Consider the following 25,913-nt stretch of genomic DNA (forward strand, 5'->3'; position numbering starts at 1 on the left):
TTCATTTTACCATTTTACCTCTTTTACCTTTTCACTGCAACAAAAATACACCTGAAGCTCTACCCCTGAATTTCATCAAATAACAATCTGAAGGATTTTGCAAAGCCAGTGTATGAACATATTGTCAATTGAAAAAAAGAACATGTGTGTGTGTGCGCGTGCGCGTGCACACACACACACACACACACACACAACCTAAAAACTGAGAACTTTATTTGATGAACTTACTGATGACTGTAGCCTGAGAATCAGATTCTTGGATAGCTCTGAAGAACTGTTCCTTAAAGGTAAGGGAGGAGCCAGAATATATAGTTTTTGCTGGGGAAAACAACAAAAAAACTATGGTTGAACATTAATCCTAATGTTAACATTAATGCTCCTATTCACACATACACACGAAAAAACAGATACCTCAAGTTAATGATTTTAGTGCTTTACTTTGTATGGGGCAATGCAGGAGTCTGGGCTTACTGAAATTATTCCTTTGATACGCACCTTAACCACGGAGGGCCAGCATCCTGTTTTTCTCCAAACTGAATCCCCACAGGGTGCAGGTACACTGCTGGGGGTGGCTTTATGACCACCATTTCCTGAAATGACAAATTACATTCTTTGTCCACAACATCCACCCTGATTCCTCTCTACTTTTCTCAGAATTCCAATCTTCTGAGGCCCCAAGCCTTGCTGCTATCTGGGTTCACTAACGTCAACCTTACTTTCTACCTGGAAAGTGTAGTCTAGCCAGACCTGCAGACACGCGGAACCTCATGTAGGTCAATGGCTCCCAACCCCTCGGGTGTCCACATGGTTGCCTCTGTCTGGAATGACCCTCTTCTGCACCTGGAGCAATTCTGCTCATCCTTCAAGCCCCTGCTCAAAGCTCCCCTGAATTCTAGCTCATGGGGTTACTGTGAAAACTGAGGTCACAGAGGTCAAACTCTTGGCACAGACTGGGTGGCTGATCCAGGACAGCTCTGATTGTCTCTGTCATGCCCTTACTCCCACCCATCTCGGGGGATCCCTCCCTTCCACAATCCTGTCTGCCTTTTACAGGCTTCCCTGGTAGCTCAGATGGTAAAGAATCTGCCTGCAATGTGGAAGACCCAGATTCGATCCCTAGGTCAGGAAGATCCTGTGGAGAAGAGAATGGCTACCTGCTCCAGTATTCTTGCCTGGAGAATCCTATGGACAGAGGAACCTGGGGGGCCCCAGTCCACAGGGTCGAAAAGAGCTGGACCCGACTGAGCAACTGACACTGCCTCTCACACATCCTAACGTTGCTGCATGGTGACTGGTGAACTCACTGCTCTCCTCTGTGAAATCCCAACTCCTTGAGGTCTCTTGTGTCATAGCCAAGCGTTCCGGGAAACAAACTCACTCAGAAGGACAATGCAGATAGTGGAGTGCAGTTTATTACACCGGCGGGCCCAAGGCAGAGTCTCCTCTTAGCCAAGGACCCCAACCAGCATTTGTGAAAATCTTTTATACCCCATGTGTACGTGTCCAAATCCACCACCCCAAATTCCTTGAAACTTACATAAACAAAGGAAGGGTAAATACAACTACAATAACCCCATCATTCACGTGTTATGTTTTCAAACAGTTAATAACCAATAAGCCCTCAGTTACATTCCAAACAGTTAATTATCAATAAGCCCGTGGTCATGTTCCAACCAGTTAATAATCGATGAGCCTGTGATTACATCCTGATAGATACGGAAAAAAATTTATGACCTGTCCAGAGGCAGGGGTGATTATGGTATGTTTTCTCTTAGGTGATGAGTAACCTGGATACGATCTTCAAGGTTCCCCTGTCTGGAGGGGGTCTTCTCCTTCCATTGTTGTTCCCACAGGCACTAAGCAAAGAGTTCAGAGTCCACTGGAGAGGTGGCCGAGCACGATCAGCACGGACAGGCCTCAGATGGAGTCCAGGCCCTATGAATTCCTTCTTCACTTGCTTGTCTTTGGGGTCCCTTCCCTAGCTCTGGGCCTGGCACTTAGAGGATTCCAAGTGTATTTGCCTATAAATCCTTCTGTCTCCTGACTCCAGAGATAGCAGTTTGATGAATGATCAGAACATCGTGATAAATTAAAATTCACTTTATGATGTGACTGTGGAGACAAAGACCGTGCTACTAGTGACATCATGTCGGGCTGATGACACCACTAATCATTAGTAATGTTTGTTTCAAGACAGTGTTCTTGGCTTGATGCGCATGGGGAGAACAGTCCAGAGACCCCAAGTGCGTCACAGCACTGTAGTATCATAGCCCACAGGGACGGGCTATGCAGCTGGTGTAGAGCTGGTCTACTCCTTGGGACAGAAATTCATTCATCTCTACACGCCCCAGCATCTCACTCAGTATTTCTGGAAAACTGAAGTAATCCCTTCACCTGAAACTGGTGGTGGTATTGAAGATAAGTGCAGAAGAAACCTCCTTCTGCATCTCTCGACTTCCCCACTGACTGAAAAGAACAGGCCACATTGTAGGAAAGTTCCCGGATCGTCTGTGGGTCCCAGACACACTCCATGCCTACATATACCTCTGGGCAAAGGCACTGCCATTCCCCGCTGTGGGACAGCCCTTCCCCTCTATCCTGTGACCTCCCACTACTGCCCAAAACCTCACTTAAACACCTTCTCTATCAGGTCTTCCTGGTCCAGCCCCTTGAGCGTTTTTCCTGATTCAACACTGATCATCATCACAAGGTCAAGGCAGTCTTAGGGCAGGCAGGAGTGGGCAGGCAGGCCCCATCTCCGCAGCTCTAGCAACAAGATCTGCAGTGGTGAGGCAATGTGCTCACTGGGTCTGAAGCACGTCCTCCAAGGTCTTGAGCTCCAGCCTATGGTATGACACAAGCAAGGGCTGCAGACAGAGACCCAGAGGTGAGGACATAGGGCAGCTGGGAGCTGAGAACCGGGAGTAGGACTTCAAAAGCTGAGACGCCGTTGGACATAAAGCCCTGAGCGGGAAGAGCAGTGGGTTGAGACTGGTGGAAGGGCTTAGCAGAAGGCACAGATCCGGGGGACACTGAAGAATCTGCGTCCAACCTCCCACCCCCACCCCCCCAGTGTGATCAAAAGCAAACCACTTGGCTTCTCTCAATTTGGCTTCCTTTGCTATAAAATGGTCTCCCAGGAGCAGGAACTAGACTCTTACACCACTTTTCTGGAAGATGTGAGCCACACCACGGGTTGGGATCTCTAGGCACTAGTCTCAAGCCTCCTGGGAGTTCCCTGGGTACCCTGCAGAGACGAGATTCCCATGTGGGGCGTTTCTACTTTGTGGCTTGCCTCTGACATTGTTTAGCTCAATTTCTCTAAAGCGTTTACAGAGCGCTCTAACATCCACGGATGCAATCTCATTGCATCGTCCCATCAGCCTCTTTTGCAGATGGGGTGACCTGGGGCCGTGATTTGCCAGTCACTCTGTGGGGACCTTAGCTCGCAAATCCCGCTCGAGAGAGCACCCGCACAGAGGTCGCGTGCGCAGAAGCCCGGGCGCGGAGCCCTCCCTGGGGCGGAGCGAGCCGGCGCGGGGCGGGGCCTTTTCGGGGTCACGTGACTCCCGGCCCGGAAGCGCTCGCGCCGGACACCCCCGGGTGACCGGGTAGCGAGCTACCATCTCGAGCGAGCGCGGAGATTGCGGGGGGTCCCTGTAGCATCGCGCTCCCCGCTTCCGCCGCCATGGCCTGGACCAAGTACCAGCTGTTCCTGGCCGGGCTCATGCTCGTCACCGGCTCCATCAACACGCTCTCGGCAAAGTGAGTCCGGGCCTGGCCAGGAGGGGTGGGGGCTTGGCAGGGTCTGCAGCCGCCCGCAGGGGCGCTGGCGACCCCCGCCCTCCTCCTGCGCCCTCGCCCTTCGCGGCTGTCAGTTCCTGGCCTCACCAGCCAGCCCATTTTCTCTGATCGGTTCACGCGGTTTACGGACCACCCAAGAGGTGCAAGGCACCGGGGAATGCGAGGAGGAGCGAGCAGTGTCCTCGCTGGAGATCCGAGCCCCAGCTTGATCCCAGCGAGTCACTTTCCAACTCAACATCTTTAATGGGAGGGCGTTCTTCTCCGCTGCCCCTTCCAAAGTGGCATCAGGGGCGCGGCCCTCCAGGAACTGTGGGCCAGGGAGGGATACGATAGATGCCACGTTAGCCGAGTGACCCGTGAGCATAGAGTGCTGCGATGACAGAGTAGTGGGTGCTCCATGGGCCCCTCCTGGAGAACTGGTTTCAACTGGGCCTTGAAGCTTGGGTGGAATTTCTGCTGTGGTGGGAACCTCGAGGCAGGAGCAGCAAGGCCAGTTCTAAGGGGATTGTAACTAGCTTCAAATGCCCAGGCTGGATTTTATCCCACAATCAAAGAGGGGCTTTTGAGAAAGTGATTCAGTGAACCTGGTGGTCAAGGTGAAAAGTAATTTGCTGGAGGGAAAACCACTCCAGGGCTGCTGCACAGCAGATGAGGGGACCTTGGAGGTGGAGGTGAGGTGGGAAGGGAAGGGCCAGGTGGGAGAAACCAGGTGCAGAGTGAAACCACAAGGCCTGACCCACAGGATCAAATAGTCGCTCCTGGGCTTCTGCCTGGGAGAACAGGAGTGTTATTAACCCAGACAGGGCAGGCAGGGGGAGTTCTGCTCTGATGTCAGAGGGTGTGGTGCTCATGGGCCCGTAAGGACAGTTCTCAGAAGGTTGGGAGTTGATGACCTGGGGCTGTCATGAGGCAGCAGGACCCAGCACAGTCTCCTCTTTGTAAAAAGCAGGAGGCCCCAAAAGGCAGCCCCTTCTCTTGATGGCCCTTTGGCTCTTTCTCTGTCCCTAGCTCGGCACCGGGCCTTCCTGCCCCTCTGCCCACCAAGAGCCCCAATACCCAGAGCCCAGACTTTCTCTGAGCCAGTTCCAAGGTGCATGTGGAAGACAGTAGATAGTGACCCTCTCCCAGTCAGACCTCACTTCCACCTGGGTCTTGCCAGGCTCGAAGCAAAGGGGAGTCACTCCAGTCACCCTGAGGGCGGTGCCCCAGGCCCGTGGGGGTCCTGGGGATGGTTGTATCTTACTCATTTTCTAGAGTGTTTTTCCCTAGCACACTCCATCAGTGATGTGAGAAATGCCCCAGAAGAGAGGTCTTGAAGAGAGGTCTTCTGTTCAATTCCTCAGACATATATAAGGTACTTACAGTATGGGAGCCTAGACTCAGGGAAGAAGACAGAAGTGACCAAGAGAAAGTCCTGGCCTTTGAGATGCTTAGAATCTGCAGTGGGTGAGACAGATGTGTACATGCTTGACAAACACAGTGTCCTCCCTTCTCCACAGGAAAGTGGACCTCTGGGTGGGGCCCACCTGTCTCTCCCACTGGGCTCTGGCCAGCCGTGTCTGTGTCTTGTGCTGGACTCCTGGGCCCTGAGGCCTCCTGAAGGGTGCTCCTCTTGCTGAGCACTTAGCTATAAAGGAAACTCCACCTGAGGTCTTCCATCTCTTTTAGGATCTGAAGGCCGCAGAACAAGTCACTGTCCATCAGTCTCACAAGCCAAAGCCTCAGTCTGGTACTTACAGGGTGGCTGTGATCTGCCAAGGCCACTGTCCCCAAGGAGAGCTGAGTTACTACTGAGGTTACTGTGCTGACTCAGCTCCTTCCTTAAAGAGGTCTAAACCAGTCTGGTGAGAAACCAGAAAATCCTCAGCCCCAGGAGGCTTTGTCCCCAGAGGCCACCTGAGAGGCCAGAAAGAGGCTTCCACGTGGGGACCCAGCCCTTGCCTGTGACCTGTTGTGGGGCTTTGCAGGAGCCTCCCTCCCTGTGACAGGCCCTAGTATTGGACCCTCAGCAGTGTTCTGAGGCCAGACTGTGAGAAGGATGCTGTCAGAGAAAGAACATGGGAAAGCAGCGCTGTACATCCTGATGGGGATTTTCAATTTGAAATCACACTCTGACCTCCAGTTTCCAGCAGGAACAGACAGATGGGAATGTGACCACAGCAAGTAAGTGCTAACCAGCTAATACACAGACACAGAGAATAGCATGTACCAGGTCCTGCCTCAGCTGCCTTTTGTGAGTTAATGAATTCTCATTATCACCCTATGAGGTAGATACATTTCTTGTCCCTGGATAAGGAAAGTGAGATTCTGGAAAGAGGAACTTGCTTGTCCAAGTTCAACTGAGCTATGAAGGGACAGAGTTTGATTTTGAGCCTAAGTAGTCTGGTTCTAGAATCCATGCTCTTAACTGCCAATAAGGATGAGGCTGGGGACTTCTCTAGTCATTCTCAGGGGCATTTAGAGTTGTTAATCCCTACAATTTACAGTCAAGGTCCCAAGGAAAGTTTTTGTGTATGTGATTCAGCTGGTTGGTGTCTAGAACCTAGCTCTCAGCATTTTGGTCCAGTCCCCCAAACTTCCTCTTCCTTGGGGCTTCCTCTTACACCTCCCTGGACAAAAACAGGCAAGCATGTGCCTATGGATGCTGTAACCCTATCAGCGGCATCTCCCCTCCCTGCCATCGGAGTGCCTTCGCTCTGGGGCCAGGTGGCAAGCATCTGAAGCCTTTGTCCCAGCGCTCTCTCAGGGTTCAGGTTTAGAGTCTCCAGGGGCCTTTTGCAGTGTCTGGGCTGTCTAGTGAGCATGATGTTTCCCTCCCCGGCTTCTTGGGAGGACTGAAGACAGCAGATGAGGAAGTGGACGTGAGCACGTGGACTGCGACCATTGATCAGCTGTCTGCTGGAGGAGGCCATTGCCCACTCGGGAGGGTTGGGTGCCCTGCAAGGCGCCAGCCTGCCTGGGCTGGGCTGGGCTGGGGGTCACCTGCATGCAGAAGGGAAAGTCATGGATCAGGCAGGTCCCTGGGTGTGGGCAGAGGTCCCCTCCCTTCTCCTTTCTGTGGCTCCTTCTCCCCGGACTACCAGGCCTTCTGCTGGTGCGCCTCCTAGAGACCAGACATTTCAGCCTCCCCTGGCACTGCATGGGGCTGTCTGCCAGAACCAGTGAGCCTTTTGGAACTGTATCCTCCTGAATCCAGCTGGGGTTCTGCACATAAAGAGCCAGGGTCAAGTAGACACTCACTCAGGAAGGCTCAGCTTCCCTCCTAAACTTCTGTGGGCTGTGAAGCCCACCCCTCCCATGAAGGGGCCATGGGGCCATGTTCTCCAGCCATTAGACCTGCTGGGTCCTGGGCAGCCTTGCCAGCTGCCCCTCCCCCCAACCCTATGAGCAGCACAGAATAATTGCTTCCAAGGGGTTAAAGCCGGCTGGAGAAAGCCTGAAATCTGGAGAAAGCCTGCAATGGGGAGGGCAGTGTAGGAGAGGAGAGAGCATGTGGTTTGGCAGCTGTGGGATTAGATGAGTCACTGGGCCTCTCCAAGCTTCAGTTTCATCTATAAAATGGGTACAAAATCCCTGCCACACCTCTTACACATGGCGTAAGAGCTCCTGAGGAGTCTTCTTAGCCTTAAGAGACGGAAGGGCTGTCATCATGTCTTACCACGTGAGCCACCTGCTATGACACCCAGAGGGTGGAGAAGCCCTGGGGCCCTTCTTAAGGTCCAGAGCTGGAGAAAGAGGCTGACTCATCAGGATGCGAGCAGAAATGGCCCGGATTCTGTGGGAAGAGGACACACAACTGATGAATCCGAGGCAGCCACACCAGCCACTTCCTCAGCCTCTGACCGCCACCCCCAGCCCCACGCAGACACACACACACACACCCCTCTGGGAATGCTGAGCCTGGAGTTTTGACTGGGCCAGGCCACAGCAGCATGACTCATCCCCCAGGAAGGCGAGCCCACCCCGCAGGCCTCGGAGGCCCAGGGAACTCTGAAGGAAACCCGCTTCTGCCAAAGGGAGGCACTTCCTCATGTGGCCTCAGCCTGAGTCTCCTGGGTCCCCACAGGCCTCCTGCCCTAGGGACCACAGCTGTCCCCAGAAAAGAGTGTCCAGAGAGCAGAGGGCCCACCTGCAGGGCTGACCTTTGCCCCACCTCAGCCAGGGAAGTGGGAAGAATCAGGAGGAAGAAGGTGCTTGGTATTGAGGAAGAAGCACAGAGCAGGGGGTGGAGGCTCATGGGCACTAGAACTTCCCTGTGTGCCCCAAGCCTTCTCTGGCCCCTGGGTTTCTTGTCTGTGAAACCAGGAGCTTCCCGAGATGATGGCCAAGTTTGTCCTCACTCTTTCGGCACTCCAGCTTCCTCGTTCTGCAGGATGGGTCGCAGAGGAGGGAGTCTCCCTGGAAGCCTCAGGTCGAGTGGAGCTGGGGCCACACCCACCCAGCCCAGAGGAAAATTTTGCAATAAGGAGTTCGTTATCTGAGCCACCATCAGCTCCCTGTCTTGTTTTTGCTGACGGTATAGAGCTTCTCCATCTTCGGCTACAAAGAATATAATCAATCTGATTTCAGTATTAATCACATAGTGATGTCTATGTGTAGAGTTGTCTCTTGTGTTGTTGGAAGAGGGTGTTTGCTATGACCAGTGCATTCTCTTGGCAAAACTCAGCCTTTTGTCCTGCTTCATTTTGTATTCCAAGCCCAAACTTGCCTGTTACTCCAGTTGTCTCCTGACTTCCTCCTTTTGTATTCCAGTCCCCTGTGATGAAAAAGACATCTTTTTTTTTTTTTTTTTGGTGTTAGTTCTAAAAGGTCTTGTAGGTCTTCATAGAATTGCTAAGCTTCATCTTCTTCGGCATTATAACAGCAGAGGAGAAAGAGGGAGAAGAGACAGAAAAGAACTTTTATTGACTCCCTGCCATCTGCCAGGTCTTTTAAGTCTTATTTATTACTTTTGTGAGTTCATCAGTGTTGGCATCATTATCCCCATTTTATAGGTGAGAAATCTGTAACTCACCCAACCTGTGACATTCAAAAGTCTGAAGGCTGACCTTTCCATATATCCTGCTACCTTTTCTGAACATAAGTTCAAGCAGGTGCGTTTGGCCCTAGATCCACCCGTTAACTGTATGAGGCTGAAACGGCTCACTCCTGCCCAAGGCCTAAAGTCCCCGTCTCTAAAATGAGGGTCCTTGTTATGAGACTTAAACCACACTGCCCACATGAAGTGCTCAGCCAGTTCAAGGAGTAGTACAGGTCTGATACAAAGTCAGTGCACAATGAACTGTGCATTTATAAATACACGTTAGGGAAGCGTTTTTCAAGGAGACAAATGCTATCCCATTGGGGAGTCGCTGATGTCACCCCCAGATGAGCCAGGGCTAGCTTTTGGCCCTTGTTCTGTGCTACCTGAGGGCTTCTATTTCTGCGCAGTGAGCCAAACCTTTCCCAGAGCCAAGATGGGAAGCCTGACTCCTTCCCAAAGTGACTGCAGGCCTGGACTCCTCCCTGGCCCAAAGAGGCTGGGCCGGGCAGCCTGTCTTGACACCTAATCCCTGGGGCTGTAAACCTGCCCCAGTCCCTTAGATACAAAAAGGTTCCAATTCCCCTGCTGGGAACCTGCCCAGTCCAGCCTGTTCAGGCAGACCCAACCCTTGGAGAAAGGAGACAGCACCAGGGGAGGGGAGGAGGCTTAGCACCATCCCTCCAGCACTCCTTGAGGTGCCCATCCCTAGGGAAGGGCAGGCCTGGCTGGTCCCACCAGCAGGGGGCCACTCAGACCAGGTGGCAAATTAGCACTGTGCATTTGGACTGTAGTCCACCACCTGCCTGTTTGTCCAGTGGGGTCTAGAAGTCCATTTATTCAACCCAAACAGTTTAAACTTGTGTATAATAAGGTTCTAGGAGCAAAGAAAGCTGTGGAAGTTCCTGGAGGCTGAGCTCACATCCTCTCTAGTGGCAGTGACTGTGGGACCAGAAAGTGACACAGGTGTGAGTTGTGACTATCAGATGCACAGGCAGTAGCCCAGGGGGGTTCCAGGAGATGGCCCCACCGCCAGATCGGGGGTCTTCTTGAGCCTGCCGGTCTGTGCTCTGGGTGCAGCCCCAGGAGGGAGAAGGGGCTTTCATACCAGCCCTTGTCCTAGGCTTCTGGTTGACTTCGAACTTGCCAGACCTCCCTTGTTCCTCCTGGAGGAGCCCTGGGAACTCTCTCTGACCTGCTCACTCGCTCCAGGGCCGTTGTCTGTCTGCCCTTGGTAAAGCTTGACCTCTTCACTCTCCCTGCTTCTCTCTGTTTCACTCAGCTGCCTCACCCAGGCCCTCCACCAGGGCTCTGACTGTGACAATGAGTCTGCAGGAGAGTGGGCTACCTGGGTAGGCCATGCAGGTGGCGGCTGGCCCATGTGCCGGGTCCTCTCCTGCACGGGGAGGGATCCCCGAGTCAGAATCTACCGCAGATCAGGCAGAAGTGAGACCCCTTGGAGAACAGGCAGTTTCTGTCCTTAGTGGGGGCTTTCTTTGCTCCTTTGATACTGGGTCTGGTTACATCCTGATCCCCCAACCCAGATTTCCTCTGCATTCCCAACCAGGCACATCAGCACTTCTCCTTAAGGGCCCATCGGCTCCCCTTTGACCTCCACTGTTCCCAAGCAAGCACTGTTCCTAACATCCCTCCTCACATCTTTGGGAGTGGATGGGGTCTCTCACCTTGAGATAAGTCTGCCATAGCCCTGTTTTGTTCACTCGCCCTAGGATGTGTTCAGATTTCTTTGTAGATGTGGTCTCTTCCTCCCGCTTCGTGCTGCCATCACCATTCAGCCCGCCCTGCCTGCTGCCTGCATCTGGGCATCGTGCCCTTGCCCCAGGCTGTGGGACAGAGCTCCCAGGGAAGTCCTGCCTTGTGTGTGTTCCTCACTCAGCCGTGTCCGACTCTTTATGACCCCATGGACTATAGCCCTCCAGGCTCCTCTGTCCATGGGGATTCTCCAGGCAAGAATACTGGACTGGGTTGCCATTTCCTTCTCTAGAGGATCTTCGCAACCCAGGGACCGAACCCAGGTCTCCCTGGTTCAGGATCTTTGTCAAACCCAGACCTGCAAGTGGAGTGGCCCCTCCTCGGGGCTCAGGAGGCACAAGGCTTCCCTGCCCTCTGGGAGCCGAGGCTTGTGCAGAGAGGAGCTGGAAGATGGGTGGGGATCACAGTGTAGCTGCTGACAGATATTGTTAGGAAAGACATTTCAGAAGTCCCAGGTGGCGCTAGTGGTAAAGAACCTGCCTGCCAGCACAGGAGATGCAAGAGACGTGGGTTCGATCCCTAGGTCAGGAAGATCCCCTCATGGAGGAAATGGCAGTCCACTCCAGTATTTTTGCCTGGAGAATCCCATGGACAGAGGAGCCTGGTGACCCTATGGCCCATAGGGCCGCAAAGTGTCAGATACGATTGAAGTGACTTAACTCACACACACACTTTAAAGATAGCCACTGCCTATGCATGGGGTGCTATGGTGTGTGGGGGAAACATAGGCAGGTCAATGGCCCATAGAAAGTAGCCCTAGGCCTGCGTTGACCTGAGTCAGCAGTGTGATATGGCAGATAACAGTCCAAGCCAGGTCAACTAACCAGGATGTCCAATACGTGGGAGGGGCCTCCCTGTTGCCCAATTCCATCCAGGCCAGATCACATGCCTTGGGTCTGGGCCTGGGCCCACCGGAGCACTTCCAGAAGTCAGCAGCCAGGGAGGGAAAGGTTAGCAAGGGCTGGAGCTGCTTAACCAGAAGATTCAGAAGATGGAAACATCTCCAGATATATGAAGGGCTTTCAGATGAAGGAGAGATTCGATTCCAGGGACATAACACAGCCCAGTGAAAATGAAATTCAGGGGCAAAAGCTTTAGTGACAGATGTTGGTCAGTGCGGAATGGTTGGTAGCAGCTGCCCAGAGCACTGTGCCATGACAGGTTCTGGACGCGGTGGGGCCACATGCCAGAGTCAGCCCATCTGCTGGGCGCTGGCTGGCAGGCCGCTCCACAGTGCCATGTCCTTGCCACCTGCTTCTAAGCCACTGCTAGAGAAACTGGCTGGACCCTTCAGGTTATGTGAAGGTGACCGGGCGGTCTGTGGCAGGTGGCCCTTTCCCAGGGCCCCTGTGACCTGCACACCAGAGACTCGATATTTTTTGAGCATGGGGCCTTTGATAGTCTGGTGAAGCCTAGAGTAGTGTTTTGAAGTGTGCAAATAAAACCCCAAGGCTTACAGAAAAAGCTAATTGCATTGAAATAAGATTATCCAGACATTAAAAAAGCCAGTTTGTAATATAGTAACAGGTATGTGCATGCAGTTCTTAACACATGAAATTACAAGCAGTGGGTCTAATTATTGTAATTTTTGACTAGTGATGAGTGTAAGTGATACTTCACAGTATCTACAATGACTTGAATGTGAAAATGAGAATAGCTGTGATTTCCATGTGTGACAGAGTTGTAGGTCCTGCAATAGTATAATTTGAAGAAATGCTAAATTTCTGCTAGCGGTTCATGAGATTTCAGCTAAAGGTGCCCAGGCCCCCGCTTACTGTCGCAACTCCCAGGTGAAGACTGCTTACTATGAAGACTAGCCCCTTCAAGGGGGAACCCCACTCTGGGCTGAGTCCCCTAAGTCTCGCCTCTTGGCATCAGGAGGCGTGAGCTCTCTGCAGGCCTGGGACCAGGTGAGGGAACCCATGCACTGCAGGGTTTGACCTTCTCTCTGTCTGCTGCAGGTGGGCGGACAACTTTGTGGCCCCAGGCTGTGGAGGGAGCCAGGAACACAGCTTTCAGCACCCCTTCCTCCAGGTATCTGTGCCTCTCCTCTCCCAGCTCTGTCTCCCAGGGCTCAGGGCGGGTGCCCCCTTGAGGCCCTGCTGTTTCCTGTCCTAGGGGTGGAGTCTTCCCTTGCTCCCTACTTCTCTCTCTCCCTCCCCAGAACACAGGCCAAGGTGTGGGGTGCCCCTGAAAGGGGCCAAAGGCCCTGTTCCCTGTAGGAGGCCTGCACAAGTCCTGGTGAGTGGTCATGTCCTGGACACTGTAAGGCCAGCCCTCACCATGACAAAGTCAGGACCCATTTGGAAAAATCAACCCCTAGTAAAACTTGCTCTCCAACCATGGGGAGCCTAGACCCTCTGGGACAGGGCAGGCACCATCAATGGAAGGTACCTTATTGCTGGACTAGGAAGTGGGTGAGACAAATTTCAGCCTCAGTTCTGCCAGCAACTTGCTCTGTGACCTTAAATAAGTTCTCAAGCCTCTCAGGGTCTCAGTTTCTCCATCTGGAGCTTGACCAGGAAGTGGCCTAGACTGGTGGGTTTTCCGGCCAGGCTCTATAGCTTTAGGGTTTCCATCGAGGTGTCTGAGGAACTAAGGAGTAGACGTAGGAGGCAGCAGCTCCCACACAGGAGCTCTGCATTTATCTGTTTTACATGTTGGGTTTATAGGTAAACTCTTATTTGAAGAAAGATTACTTTTTAAAAATTTTTGTTATGGGACTTCCCTGGTGGTCCAGTTGTTAGGACTCTGTGCTTTCACTGCCGAAGGCATGGGTTTGATCTCTGGTAGGGAACTAAGATCCCAAAACCGTGTAAACTGTTAGTCGCTTAGTCATGTCTGACTCTTTGCCACCCCGTGGACTGTAGCCCGCCAGGCTCCTCTGTCCATGGGATTCTCCAGGCAAGAATACTGGAGTGGGTAGCCATTCCATTCTCCAGGGGATCTTCCCCACCCAGGGATCGAACCTGGGTCTCCTACATTGCAGGCAGATTCTTTACCATCTGAACCACCAGGGAAACCCAAAACTGTGTGGCATGGCCAAAAGAAAAAAAAAATTAGCTGCAGGCGAACCTCCTTCCAGCTCTGAACTGGCCTGGTCTGTCCCTGCAGGCAGTGGGCATGTTCCTGGGGGAGTTCTCCTGCCTGGCTGCCTTCTACCTCCTCCGGTGCAGAGCTGCGCGGCACCCAGACACCAGCGCAGATCCCCAGCAGCCCTTCAACCCTCTCCTTTTCCTGCCCCCAGCCCTCTGCGACATGACAGGGACCAGCATCATGTATGTGGGTGAGTCGCCAGGCCAGGCTGCCAAGGGCTCAAACTGTAGCCCCAGGGGGATGCTGGTGAAAGAGCCTCCCCCACCTCCAGCTCATCTTCAGTTCAGTAGCTCAGTCGTGTCTGACTCTTTGCATGGACTACAGCATGCCAGACCTCCCTGTCCCTCACCAATTCCTGGAGTTTACTCAAACTCATGTCCATTGAGTTGGGGATGCCATCCAACCATCTCATCCTCTGTCTCATCCTCATCAACTCATCTTCAGCACCCCCTTTACACACACACACACACACAGCTCATCTTCAGCACCCCCTTTACACACACACACACACACACACACAGCTCATCTTCAGCTCCCCCTTTACACACACACACACCCCTTTACACACACACATACCACCAGCATTCACTGAGTACTTAGCACGTGTCAGGCCTGCCTTTAGCCCTGAGGACACCTCAGTGAACAGAGCAACCGGGCCCTCAGGAGCTCACATCACACATCTCTCCTCTCCCAGCCCTGAACATGACCAGTGCCTCCAGCTTCCAGATGCTGCGGGGAGCCGTGATCATCTTCACAGGCCTGTTCTCGGTGGCCTTCCTGGGACGGAGGCTTGCGCTGAGCCAGTGGCTGGGCATCCTCGCGACCATCGCCGGGCTGGTGGTGGTGGGCCTGGCCGACCTCCTGAGCAAGCATGACAGCCAGCACAAGCTCAGTGAAGTCATCACAGGTGTGGCTGGGGGCAGGCGTCCAGGGGTCGCCCAGCACAGAGGCGGGGGAGAAAGCATTTGACAGGCTCTGCTGCCTGACAAGCCTCAGGGGAGGGTGTGCGGGGTACCAGCTGTTGGCCTGTACCTGCTTTCGAAGTGATGAGAGCAAGTGAGGGCCAAGCATCATGAGGGAGGGGTGGGTAAGGAGTGGGGAGGTCGGAGGAGGGAGAGGGCTCGGGCTACATTTACTTACAGCCACACAACCTACAGGATCCAGGAGAGGAAACGCATGAACGTTTACTGAGCACTTACCCAGCGATCAGCCAGTACTATGCACTGTGCTTGTCATCACTGTCAGTCTTACGGTCCCAGAAAGGAAGGCCTGCAGCAGTTTTACTGTGAAGTGGCCACCCTGGTCCCTCAGAGGCAGAATTAAGCCAGAAATGTCCATCTCAAACCCCGTTGCTTCTCAAAAGACCCACTTACCCCAGTGGTGCAGCCCTCAGACCCCCGGGCCTTCTGGAGCCTCACCTGAGACGGGATGGGCTGACAGTGCCTGCCTGCTGGCCTGCCCCGCCCCTTGGGGGCCAGGAGATCAGGCTCAGGGATGCCCTGCAGAGTCAGGGGCCATGGGGGGCTGTTCCGTCCCTGAGGGAGCTGTCTCCCCGAGCCCTGGCCTCACCCTGGGCCCCTCCTTCTTCCCACAGGGGATCTGTTGATCATCATGGCCCAGATCATCGTCTCCATCCAGATGGTGCTGGAGGAGAAGTTCGTCTACAAGCACAACGTGCACCCACTGCGGGCGGTCGGCACAGAGGGTGCGTGTGAACATGGGCTGGTGGGAGGGCGCTGGGTGGGGTGAGCCCTGCAGGGTGGCACATGGAGAGAACGTGTTGGGGGCCCGGTGGGTGCTGGGGACCTCTGGGGGGGTGAGCCTCCTACCTCCCATCCTTCCCTTCACCATGTACATGTTGACAAATACTCTGACATGTGCCGTGCACTCAGCCAGGAGCTAAAGGAGGACAGAGAGGAAGATGAATAAGATGCAAGCCGCACTTTAGGGGAGCTGACCACTTCCTAGAACTGACCAAGAAAGGAGCAGGCAGGCCACCTGTACTCAACTGATAGTTCACTTGCCAGGCATATCTGAGTGTCACGGCCCAGGGAAGGTGGCATTTGAGCTGCAGGTTTCAGCAGGCAAGAGTGGGAAGGAGGGAACTGCAGACGGAGAGGAAATGTGGGGAGCTGGACATGAGTTTGGAAACCAGTGAGGAATAGTTTGGGCAGGGGTACAGGTTTGATGTTGGGGAAATAACCAGGAATTGAATATGTCAGGGCCATGTTGTAGAGAACCTTGAACATCAGGCAAGTGGATTTAGATCTTAAATGACAGGCAGGGAAAAACTGCCAAAGGTTTTTGAGCAGGAAAGTAAATCAAAATCAGTGCTTTAAAAATATAAAACTAACAGGGTGGATTAGACCAAGGTATGACCCTTGGTCTCCTCAGGGAGCTGGTTGTGCCTGGCGCACTGTGAGCTGAGGGCTTACGACAGAACATGAACCACCTAAATCAGCTATGTCATCAAGCACACCGATCGCTTCCACTTATTTTTTTTTTCTAGCAAAACTTTTGGAGTGAAAGTGAAAGCATTAGTCACTCAGTCGTGTCAGACTCTTTGCGACCCCACAGACTGTAGTCCGGCAGGCTCCTCTGTTCATGAGGATTCTCCAGGCAAGAATACTGGAGTGGGTAGCCATTTCCTCCTTCAGGGAATCTTCCCCACCCAGGTGTTGAATCCGGGTCTCCCACATTGCAGGTGGATTGTTTACCATCTGAGCCACCAGGAAAGCTACTCCTGAGTGAAGCAGTGCCTTGATTTACATTCCAGTCCAGCTCCTTGTCACAGACCAACGGCACTGAATTAGAGAGCTGTGTTTCTCCACACTTGGGAGAGCAATGTAGTGCTTGGAGCAAGCCAATCCTTCTGTCGGTGAATAGAACCGAATTTTAAAAAATGTCAGACAGCATTGTATGTTGTAAGGATAGCTGTTTTGTGGCAGTGTGTACATGCTTGTGCACTGGTCACAATATGAAGTGTATTTCCTGTTCTTGGTCCAGTCAGAAAACACAGGTTAAAAGTGGAGAAGGGGCAGCCAGAGCCCATTCAGTAGGCAGTTTTGAGTTTCTAACGAGCAGGATGCCTCCAGGACCTGAAAGGAAGGAGCTGGTTTGAGGGCAGCTTGGCAGGGGTGGCCAGAGGTCAGCAGAGCCCTGGCAGGGCGGGACTGGGGCTCCAGCAGAGAACCTGACATGCTCCCTCCACTCCTGCAGGCCTCTTTGGCTTCGTGATCCTCTCCTTGCTGCTGATACCCATGTACTACATCCCTGCCGGCTCCTTCAGCGGAAACCCTCGAGGTACGCTGGAGGACGCGCTGGATGCCTTCTGCCAGGTGGGCCGACAGCCGCTCATCGCACTGGCGCTGCTGGGCAACATCAGCAGCATCGCCTTCTTCAACTTTGCGGGCATCAGCGTCACCAAGGAGCTGAGCGCCACCACCCGCATGGTGCTGGACAGCCTGCGCACCGTTGTCATCTGGGCGCTGAGCCTGGCGCTGGGCTGGGAGGCCTTCCACCCGCTGCAGATCCTTGGCTTCCTCATCCTCCTGGCGGGCACCGCCCTCTACAATGGGCTGCACCGCCCACTGCTGGCCCGCCTGTCCAGGGGCCGGCCCCCGGCCGAGGAAGGAGAGCGTGAGAGGCTGCTGGGGGGCTCTCGGACTGCCATCAACAACGCCAGCTGAGCCTCCTGCAGGGCCTCTGCCGCCACCTGGACGCTCCTTGTTCACCCTGAGGCTGAGGTCACGTGGGCTGGTGAACCTCAAGTGCTCTGTCCCCGAGGCCTCACCTAGCCCCCTCTCCACCGACCCCCACCCAGGGCAGTCACTGCCACAACATCCAGGTCTTCCTTTGTCACCACCCGTGCAGAGAGGTGTTACCCAGCCCCCTCTGAGGCCCGGGTGCCATGCCCAACCCCTGCCAGGCTTCCCCAGCCCCCCAGCCCCCTGGAATACTAGAGCTAAATCATGGGGTAGAATTGAAGCAGCCCTAGGGCTTCCTCTTAAATCGTAAGCTAAATGTTCTCCCAGGAAGAGAGGTCAGTGAGCAAATTCTAACAGAACTAAGCACCCCGTTTTCTAAAACTTGTAAGATATTCCCTAACTCTTTCTGGAGACTGAGGTTTCAGCCGGGGCCTTGCTGCAAACGCTGTGTGCTCCCCAGCCCTGTACCTGGTTCTTCTGGGCCTTGGCATCCTGCTCTGTACAAGGTGTCCACGGTGTAGGACCAACCTGGGGAAGGAGGAACAGCCCGTTTATTGGAAATGCCTCCTGGAAATGCCCATGGTGCTCCTCCTTCTCGCTCACACCCCCTGGGCTTCCCACCTGGGAGAGATTACAGGGGGGTTTTCAGTCAGCCCTTGAGAACAGTTTTTATGAACTCTGATTCAGCTTCCATTTTAAAGCTGAGGAAGCTGAGTCCCAGAGTTCTAAGCTGTTTGGCCCAAAGGGCTTTCCTGCCCAAGGCTCTGGCCATGCAGCTACATGACTGGGCGGCAGGCTGGGGTGTCGAGGGTGTTTGGGCCTCAGCTCCACCCCCAGCACCCACACTCCATGGAGAGCCCTCCAGGGTGATGGGTCTCCCGGGAGTGTACCATTCAGAGTGATGCTGCTATCCCAGGCACATGTTAGTGCATAACAGCCTGCACAGGTGGATGCGGATGAGAAAACTGGCCCAGAGGAGGTCAGATGACGTCCTCCTGGAGCCAGTATTCCAAGCACGGACTGCCTGATCCAAACCTGTGGCCCCACTACGATACGAGTGTCTCTGGGATCTTTGGGTGGGGGTCCATCCTGTGCTCTTGTCCTGGTAACCCACCCCTGAGGAGAGGGAACTGGTAGCAGAGATCCCAGGGAGCTGAGCAGCCCTTCTTTCCAGTGGTCCTCACTCTGTGGCAGTTTCTGGAGCCTCAGTTCACTCCCCTGGGCAGCTCCATCATGAAAACAAAACACCAAATGCCTTCCTTAAAGTAGATCATCGGGGAAGGAATCTCTGACCAGCAAAGCCCGCAGGCTGTGGGGATCCAGCAGGTTCTTACCATCCTGTACCCCCAACTCTGAATCTCAGGGGGCCCTGAGCTCCTCTGGGCCATGGTGTGTATCACAGGAGGAAGGAGATGGAGAGTGAGGAGGTAGGGACTAGAGCTGCTTAGGGGCCTTACAGTGTTGTTTCAGGCTTTTTATTTAAAAAAAAACAAAGGGAAATTGGCAATATGGACTTTTCTCTTTAGTGAGAAGGAAGAAGCACAAGGGTTAGGACATTCCTGGAGGTGATGTCTAGAATGTCAGAATGGAAAAACTCTAATGCACCAGAGAAATCATCCAGCCCCAACCCCCATTGTTCACATGAAGAAGTTGAAGCCCAGAGAGAATGACACTTCTCAAGAATGCACAGAGACAGGGACTGGCAAAGACAAATTTGCTGGTTCTCAGTCCTTGCCCGTCCCGTTCTCCCATTGGAGTAGGGCTGGGAGCCTGAACCAAGAGTCCAGGACTGGCTAAAGTACACAAATCATGAACTGTGGATTTTAGCATTGAAGGGTTGTGGAGTGAGGGGCAGCAGAGCATGGGGAGGGGGAATCATAGGCCTGCCACCAACTCCGGCACCTTGCTTTAGGTCTTCACATCTCTAAAATGGGGAGGCCTGTGTCTCACAGGGTGGCTGTGGGCATTAACCTAAGATAATAAATGGAAGGTGCCTGTAAGTGCTTACAGTGGAGTGTCCTGTCAGGCTGCTCTGCCCACCAGGGTGACTGTCAGGCACTGAGGTCCCAACAGAGCCCTGGCGCGGAGCATCAGTTTTGCTTGTGGGGGGGTGGTGGCATCTTTTGTTACACTATTGTGGAGTAGAGTGTAAACCTCATGTCGATTATAAGATAAAACAGGATGCCTTGTGAAATTTTTATGTTGAACCTAAGTACCCCTCCGGACCGTGGAGGTGTGTCATCTCTGTCCTGGTCTCTGGGGGGCTTCAGAGGATGAGTGTGAGAGGCTGTGCTGTGTCGTTCTGGTCATGGGGGTGGAGGGGGTAGGATCCCTACTCTCCCACTGAGTCTCAAGGGTTGTGGGGAACGTCTGCAGCTGTGGCCTACTGCTCTGAGCAAGGTAAGAGGGCCCTGGACCCCAAAATTAGAATTGACTGATAATAGACTTATAAACATCGGCTCAGATACAGTGTTATTCAGGCCATCTGCATTGTTGTGAACTGACCAGTCTCTGCCCCATTCACAGTGGTCCTGGAAAACCCTGGGGCTGGAGCATCCTCCAGGACTGCCATCCAGGCCCTGGAGGGGCTCTCGGGCTCACTGCCCCCAAGAGAGACTTATGACCATGCCAGGCGGTTGCGTTTGCCTTCACTCGTCCAAAGGTCTCTTAACAATCGAACAGCACTCAAGGCGGTCAGAGGCCCCTGATGAGGACGGTAGGAGGATTGGACTGAATGGCCATGTGGTGTTGCGGGGAAGAAGCAGAAAGGGCGTCAGAGAGCTGTGTTCTCAGTCCACCCCTCCTTGACTGTGGCTTTAGACAAGTGATGTTACCTCTCCAGACCTTGGCTGCCTACAAGAGGGAGGTTCTTTGCTTCCTAAGTGTGTTCACCTCCCTGATGTGCTTGCAGATTGATTTTTTTCTTTCATGTTTCCCTTGGTTAAGAGGCCACCTGGCTTTCTGTTGACTACATCCTTTGAAAATCTGAGGTCATCAGGGGGTTCCTCCTATAGCCGTAAAAGTTTATAGATTGCCCTTCTTCAGTAAGAACTCTTTGTCAAAAAAATTTTTTTTTCATGTTTTAGAGAATTTTTATCGGAGTATAGTTGATGTAAAATGTTGTATTAGGGACTTGTCTGGTGGTCCCGTGGTTAAGACTCCATGCCTCCATTGCAGCACTGCAGGAGGCATGGGTTCAATCCCTGGTCAGGGCACTAAGATCCTGCTTGCAACATAGTGCAACCAAAAATAAAAATAAAAAGGGTTTTTTTTTTTTTTTTTTTTGCTATATAGCAAAGTGAATCAGTTACACATATATCCACTCTTGTTTAGATAGACAGATAAAAGGCCTCTATAATGGCCTTTTCTTATAGGTCACTACAGAGTATTGAGTAGAGTTCACTGTGCTGTATAGTAAGTAGGTCCTTATTAGTTATCTATTTTATATATGATAGTGTGTATATGTCAATCCCAACCTTCCAATTTATCCCTTCCCTTTCCCGCCTAGTAACTATAAGTTTGTTTTTTACATCTGTCTTGTCAAAAAAAAAAAAACTATATTTCTATCCCATAATTCAAACTGAATTGAGAACTGAAGTGCTCCAAGAACTGGATCCATCAGAGAAAACCAGAGAGACCGCTGTGTAAGGAAGGAGTTGGAGCCCAGCAGATGTTTCCTAGTGAGAGGCCTTTGTCTGAGGGTGGGGGCGATGGGGCCAGGGAGAGCGGCTCAGAGCCCAGAGCTGTCAGCTCCTTTGGAACCCGTGTTGCAGAATGAGCAGGTGTCTTCCAGGCTGGGAGGAGAGGAAGAGGAAAGTCATATTCTAGGAGCAAGGAATGGCTGGTGAAAGTACAGAAATGTGTTAAGTGTGTAACCAGATAATGAATTCAAGAGCTGCAGGTGAGTAGGTTGGTTTGCCGGCCATGAGTACAATACAGTGGCAAGAGACAAGGCCAGAGAGTGGCACAGGCCCCTGGGTAGTGCTGTACTTTTTAGGCTTTGCTGAGCCACCAGAACTCCATCCTTAGATAGCAGGGTGCCAAAGGAGTGATGAAACCCAAATTGTTTGGAAAGATCACCCGGTTGTTATATGGAGACAGTTTTGACTAGCCTCAGGAGATACTAAAGGCAGAGACTGGTAAAACACCCATTGGGGACTTCCCTGGTGGTCCAGACTCCATGCTTCCAATGCAGGGGATGCGAATCCAATCTCTAACCAGGGAACAAGCATCCCACAAGCCGTGTGGTGTGGCCAAAAAATTAAACAACAACAAAAAAAACACTCTGGTTAATTAGGGTCTAAACTAGAGAAGGGCTTCCATGGTAAATCAGATGGTAAAGAACCTGCCTGCAATGCAGGAGACCTGAGTTTGATACCTGGATCAGGAAGATCCTCTGGAGGAGGGCATAGCAACCCATTCCAGTATTCTTGCCTGGAGAATCCCATAGACAGAGGAGCCTGGCGGGCTACAGTCCATGGGATCTCAAAGAGTAGGACACAGGTGAGCGGCAACACTTTCAAACTAGAGAAATGGTGGAGAGGATGAAGATCAGAGCCATTGCCATTCAAAGGGTAGACTTACATTTTCGAGCTCTTGGCTGTCACCAAAGACTGGGTCTCCTGGACCAGACTGCTCAGCCCACCCCCCATCACCAGTGGACCCACAGAGCATCCCCAAGCACAGCTCCAGCCAGCCAACTCAAGGAGATGCTGCCTTAAAGGACTGTAGACCCACGTCAACCCAGTCTGCCTGTTGTTGAGAGTTAGTTGTTACCTTCTCAAGGTAGGCAGGAACTCTCACCCAGATTCTGGAACAGCTAAGGGGGAGGGAGATCACCATGGGCATCCAAAATCAGAAGTCATCAGTACAAAATAGTGTTTGTTTGCTTTTATTTATAAAATAAATGTCAGAGGAGGAAAGGGCCACCAAAATTCAATGCAGAGTATTATTCCCAGGTTCTGTTCCTCATTCTAAGGTAAAGACTTGGGTTCCATTGCCGCTTGATGCAGTGAGTAGAGTTCTTGACTGTGAATCCAGAGTTCCAGATCTTGCTCTAACTAGTGGCCTGAGAAGCCCCTTCCTCTCCCAGGCATCAGTCTCCTTGTCCCATGGATAAAGGAAGTAAGCCAGATATATTCACAGGCATCTCCAGGCATCAGTCTCCTTGTCCCACAGATAAAGGAAGTGAATCAGATATATTCACAGGTGTCTCCAGGAATCTGTGGTCTTTGTTCCTACTGATGATCCAGAGACTCTTCCATGCTGACCAGCAAGAGGCACCGGGGAGTGTGGTTAGGGCTCATGCATGCATGCTAAGTCGCTTCAGTCATGTCTGACTGTGTGTGATCCCATGGACTGTAGCCCACCAAGCTCCTCTGTCCATGGGTTTCGCCAGGCAAGACTACTGGAGTGGGTTGCCATGCCCTCCTCCAGGGGATCTTGCCGACACTGGGATCAATCCACGTCTCTTGCGTCTAACCTGCAGTGGCAGGTGGGTTCTTTACCACTCGCGCTACCTGGGGCTCATGGTCTACCTTAATACCCAAAGAAAAGGAGCCCATCTGGGCGCAGAGTTCACTCATAATTAATTCAGTCACCCACTGCCATTCAAAAAGGGTGATACGTGGCCAGATGCCAGCCCCAGACCCACATATATACAAGAACTGGCCCTGGCCTCTCCAGAAATCAGAATTCTTGTCCTTGGGCCAGCCTCCCATTCTCCCAGAAGTGCCAAATCCTGTTCTGAGGATGATGGTCCTGGTGTCCATTCTGATCCTGACTTTGATGCTGGATGGGTCCCTTCACAGTTAGGTAACTTGTTTGTCTTTCATACTTTTCATGTCTCTCCATGGTCAAGCGCAGTTCACAAATTATTGTTTTTCATGTGTGCAGAGAGCATATCCTAGGGATCAGTAACTTGCTGAGCTCACTGAGCAGTATGTGGGTCTCCTGCCACCACTGCTTAATTGTTTGGGGGTTTTGTTGCTAAGAAAGCACTGCTTGGTCTTGTGGTTAAGTAAACCTGCTCTCTTGAGTGATCATTAACTTACAGGGGTCTCCCATATTCTACTTAAAATCCCCTAATGTGATTTAACTATTTACTTACCTGTTTTCTATCTTATTTTCTGTTGTTCCTCAGTCGCTCAGTAAGTAACTACTGGGGATGCAATGTTGTGCTAACATTTGTGCTCAGTCGTTCAACTGTGTTCAACTCTTTGCAACCCTATGGACAGCAGCCTGCTCAGCTCCTCAGTCCATGGTATTTTCCAGGTAAGAATACTGGAGGGGGTTGCCATTTCCTACTCCAGGAGATCTTCCAGACCCAGAGATCGAACCCTTGTCTCCTGCATCTTCTACATTGGCAGGCAATTTCTCTACCACTGAGCCACCTGGAAACCCACCTTACTTTCTACTTACTTCTAATAAGGCAAAGACAGCCACTCGAGGTCTAAAGCAAAATGAGGGAAGATTTGCTTTGTCTTACTACAGGTCTTGAAGACTAGTATAGTAGGACTTCTTGCCTCTGTGTCACTGAATAACAACCATCCTTCTGTCATGTGACTATATCTCAATGGGTTCAACCAAACATTCCTTTCCTTCCTTGCCTCCCCTACCTTTTCCTTCCCCTCCTCCCATATCCTTCCTTCCTTCCTTTCTTTCTCTCCTCCCTTTCTTTCTTATTGTGGTAAAATATACACAACATAAAACTGACCACATTGACCATTAGTAAGAGTAGAGTTCAGTGGCATTAAGTACATTTACATTTGCTGTGCAGCTGTCACCCATCACTCATCTGCAGAACTTTTTCATTTTACCAAACAAAAACTCTATACCCATTAAACAATAACTCTCCTTTCCTCCCTTCCCCCAGCCCCTAGCAACCACCATCCTACCTTTCTGTCTCTATGAAATTGATGATTCTAGGCTTCTCATATAAGTGGCATCATACAATATTGGTCCTTTTGTGTCTGGTTTATTTCGCTTAACATAATGCCTTCAAGATTCATCCATGTGGTAATATGTATCCAAATTTCCTTGCTTTGTAAGGCTGAATAATATTCCACTGTATGTGTATACCATTCACTTAGACATTTTTGGCTATTGTGAATAACACTGCTATGAGCCTTACTGTACAGATACCTGTTCAAGCCTCTGCTTTTTTTTGGACTATATATGCAGAAGTGGAATTGCTAGGTCATATGGTATTTCTTTTTTTTTTTTTTTTTATCCTTCATGAGACTTTAATTCTACCTGCAGTGTATGCTATAATGTCATAATCCAATCAGGTAACCATTTAGACTTAAAATAAATTTTTTTTCATTTATTTTTATTAGTTGGAGGCTAATTACTTTACAACACTGTAGTGGTTTTTGCCATACATTGACATGAATCAGCCATGGATTCACATGTGTTCCCTATCCTGATCCCCCCTCCCGCCTCCCTCTCCATCCCATCCCCCGATCATATGGTAATTCTATGTTTAATTTTTTGATCCACTGCCATACTGTTTTCAACTGTGACTGCACCATTGTGCATCCCCACCAACCAGCAGTGAAAAGGGTTCTCTAAAATCACTGATTTCGTAACATTTTTCCTGATTACAGTCCAGGTTACTATAGAACATCTAGAAAATGTAAAACAAACAAACAAGCAAAAAAAAAACATAATATAAAACCCCCTTTATTCTAACTATCTAGTTCTACATTTGACCTCAAACATATTATTCCCCAACAGGAAGGGAAGGGAAGGGATGGTTTCCCTTGGGATGATTCTATTGAAATGCTGGAGCCTGTGATCCAAGAAAAGAGCTGAGGCCTGCCTTGCTTGATCTCATTGTCAGAGTCCCCATCCTGGCTGTCCCAGGACCCTAATCATTAATAGCGTTCAGGATGATATGGTTGGATGGCATCACCGACTTAATGGACATGAGTTTGAGCAAGGTTTGGGAGTTGGTGATAGACAGGGAAGACTGGCGTGCTGCAGTCCATGGGGTCTCAGAGAGTCGGACACGACTAAGCGACTGAACTGAACTGAACTGCGTTAACGCTCATTTCTGAGTCGCGTTCTTGGGGTGTTCGGGGTGACCCTAGTCTCAGGCGAGGCACGGAATAGTCACATTCTCCTTGGGTTTGTCTCCTAATCTTTAAAAGCCAATTTAGGATTAATAGAGCAAAACGTAAAATATTTGCGCAAAGTGATTCGTCTAGAGAAACGCGTTCCACACACGTATCGTCTACAACGTCAGAATGGAGCTTGCTTTTTTCGACCAGAAGCCACGGGACTACTTGGGTCTAATCCGTCAAACCTGGGGCCTCTGCAAGAGAGCGGTGGGCAGGAGCAGTTCCCGCCTCCTTTCACTTCTTCAAGTCTCTATTGGCTGGTTCCTACCGTCAATCCGCCTCGTCTCTGCAGTCTCCTCCTATCACCGCCGCCGTTAGCCTCTCGGGCCTGTGCTCTCATTGGTCCTCCCTGCAGTCGCTCTATGCCAGAAGCGTTCCGAGGCAGCCACT

General features: G+C 51.7%; 1 protein-coding gene across 2 annotated transcripts; it reads left to right on the forward strand.

The window, feature by feature from the left end:
• Nucleotides 1-3,561: 3,561 nt before the first annotated feature.
• On the forward strand, nt 3,562-19,582 carry SLC35F6 (solute carrier family 35 member F6). 2 transcript variants are annotated; one of them, XM_043917383.1, is made up of 7 exons: nt 3,643-3,765; nt 5,473-5,967; nt 12,559-12,631; nt 13,712-13,883; nt 14,388-14,600; nt 15,288-15,398; nt 16,913-19,582. In XM_043917383.1, the coding sequence occupies exons 2-7, from the start codon at nt 5,843-5,845 to the stop codon at nt 17,380-17,382; spliced, it is 1,164 nt and encodes a 387-aa protein (XP_043773318.1). In that variant the 5' UTR covers nt 3,643-3,765; nt 5,473-5,842; the 3' UTR covers nt 17,383-19,582. The 2 variants fall into 2 exon arrangements, with proteins under 2 accessions (XP_043773319.1, XP_043773318.1); XM_043917384.1 differs by lacking the exon at nt 5,473-5,967 and having other exon boundaries at nt 3,562-3,765.
• The last annotated feature ends 6,331 nt before the right edge of the window (nt 19,583-25,913 follow it).

This window comes from Cervus elaphus, chromosome 11 (assembly GCF_910594005.1).
Source record: "Cervus elaphus chromosome 11, mCerEla1.1, whole genome shotgun sequence".
Classification (NCBI taxonomy): Eukaryota; Metazoa; Chordata; class Mammalia; order Artiodactyla; family Cervidae; genus Cervus; species Cervus elaphus.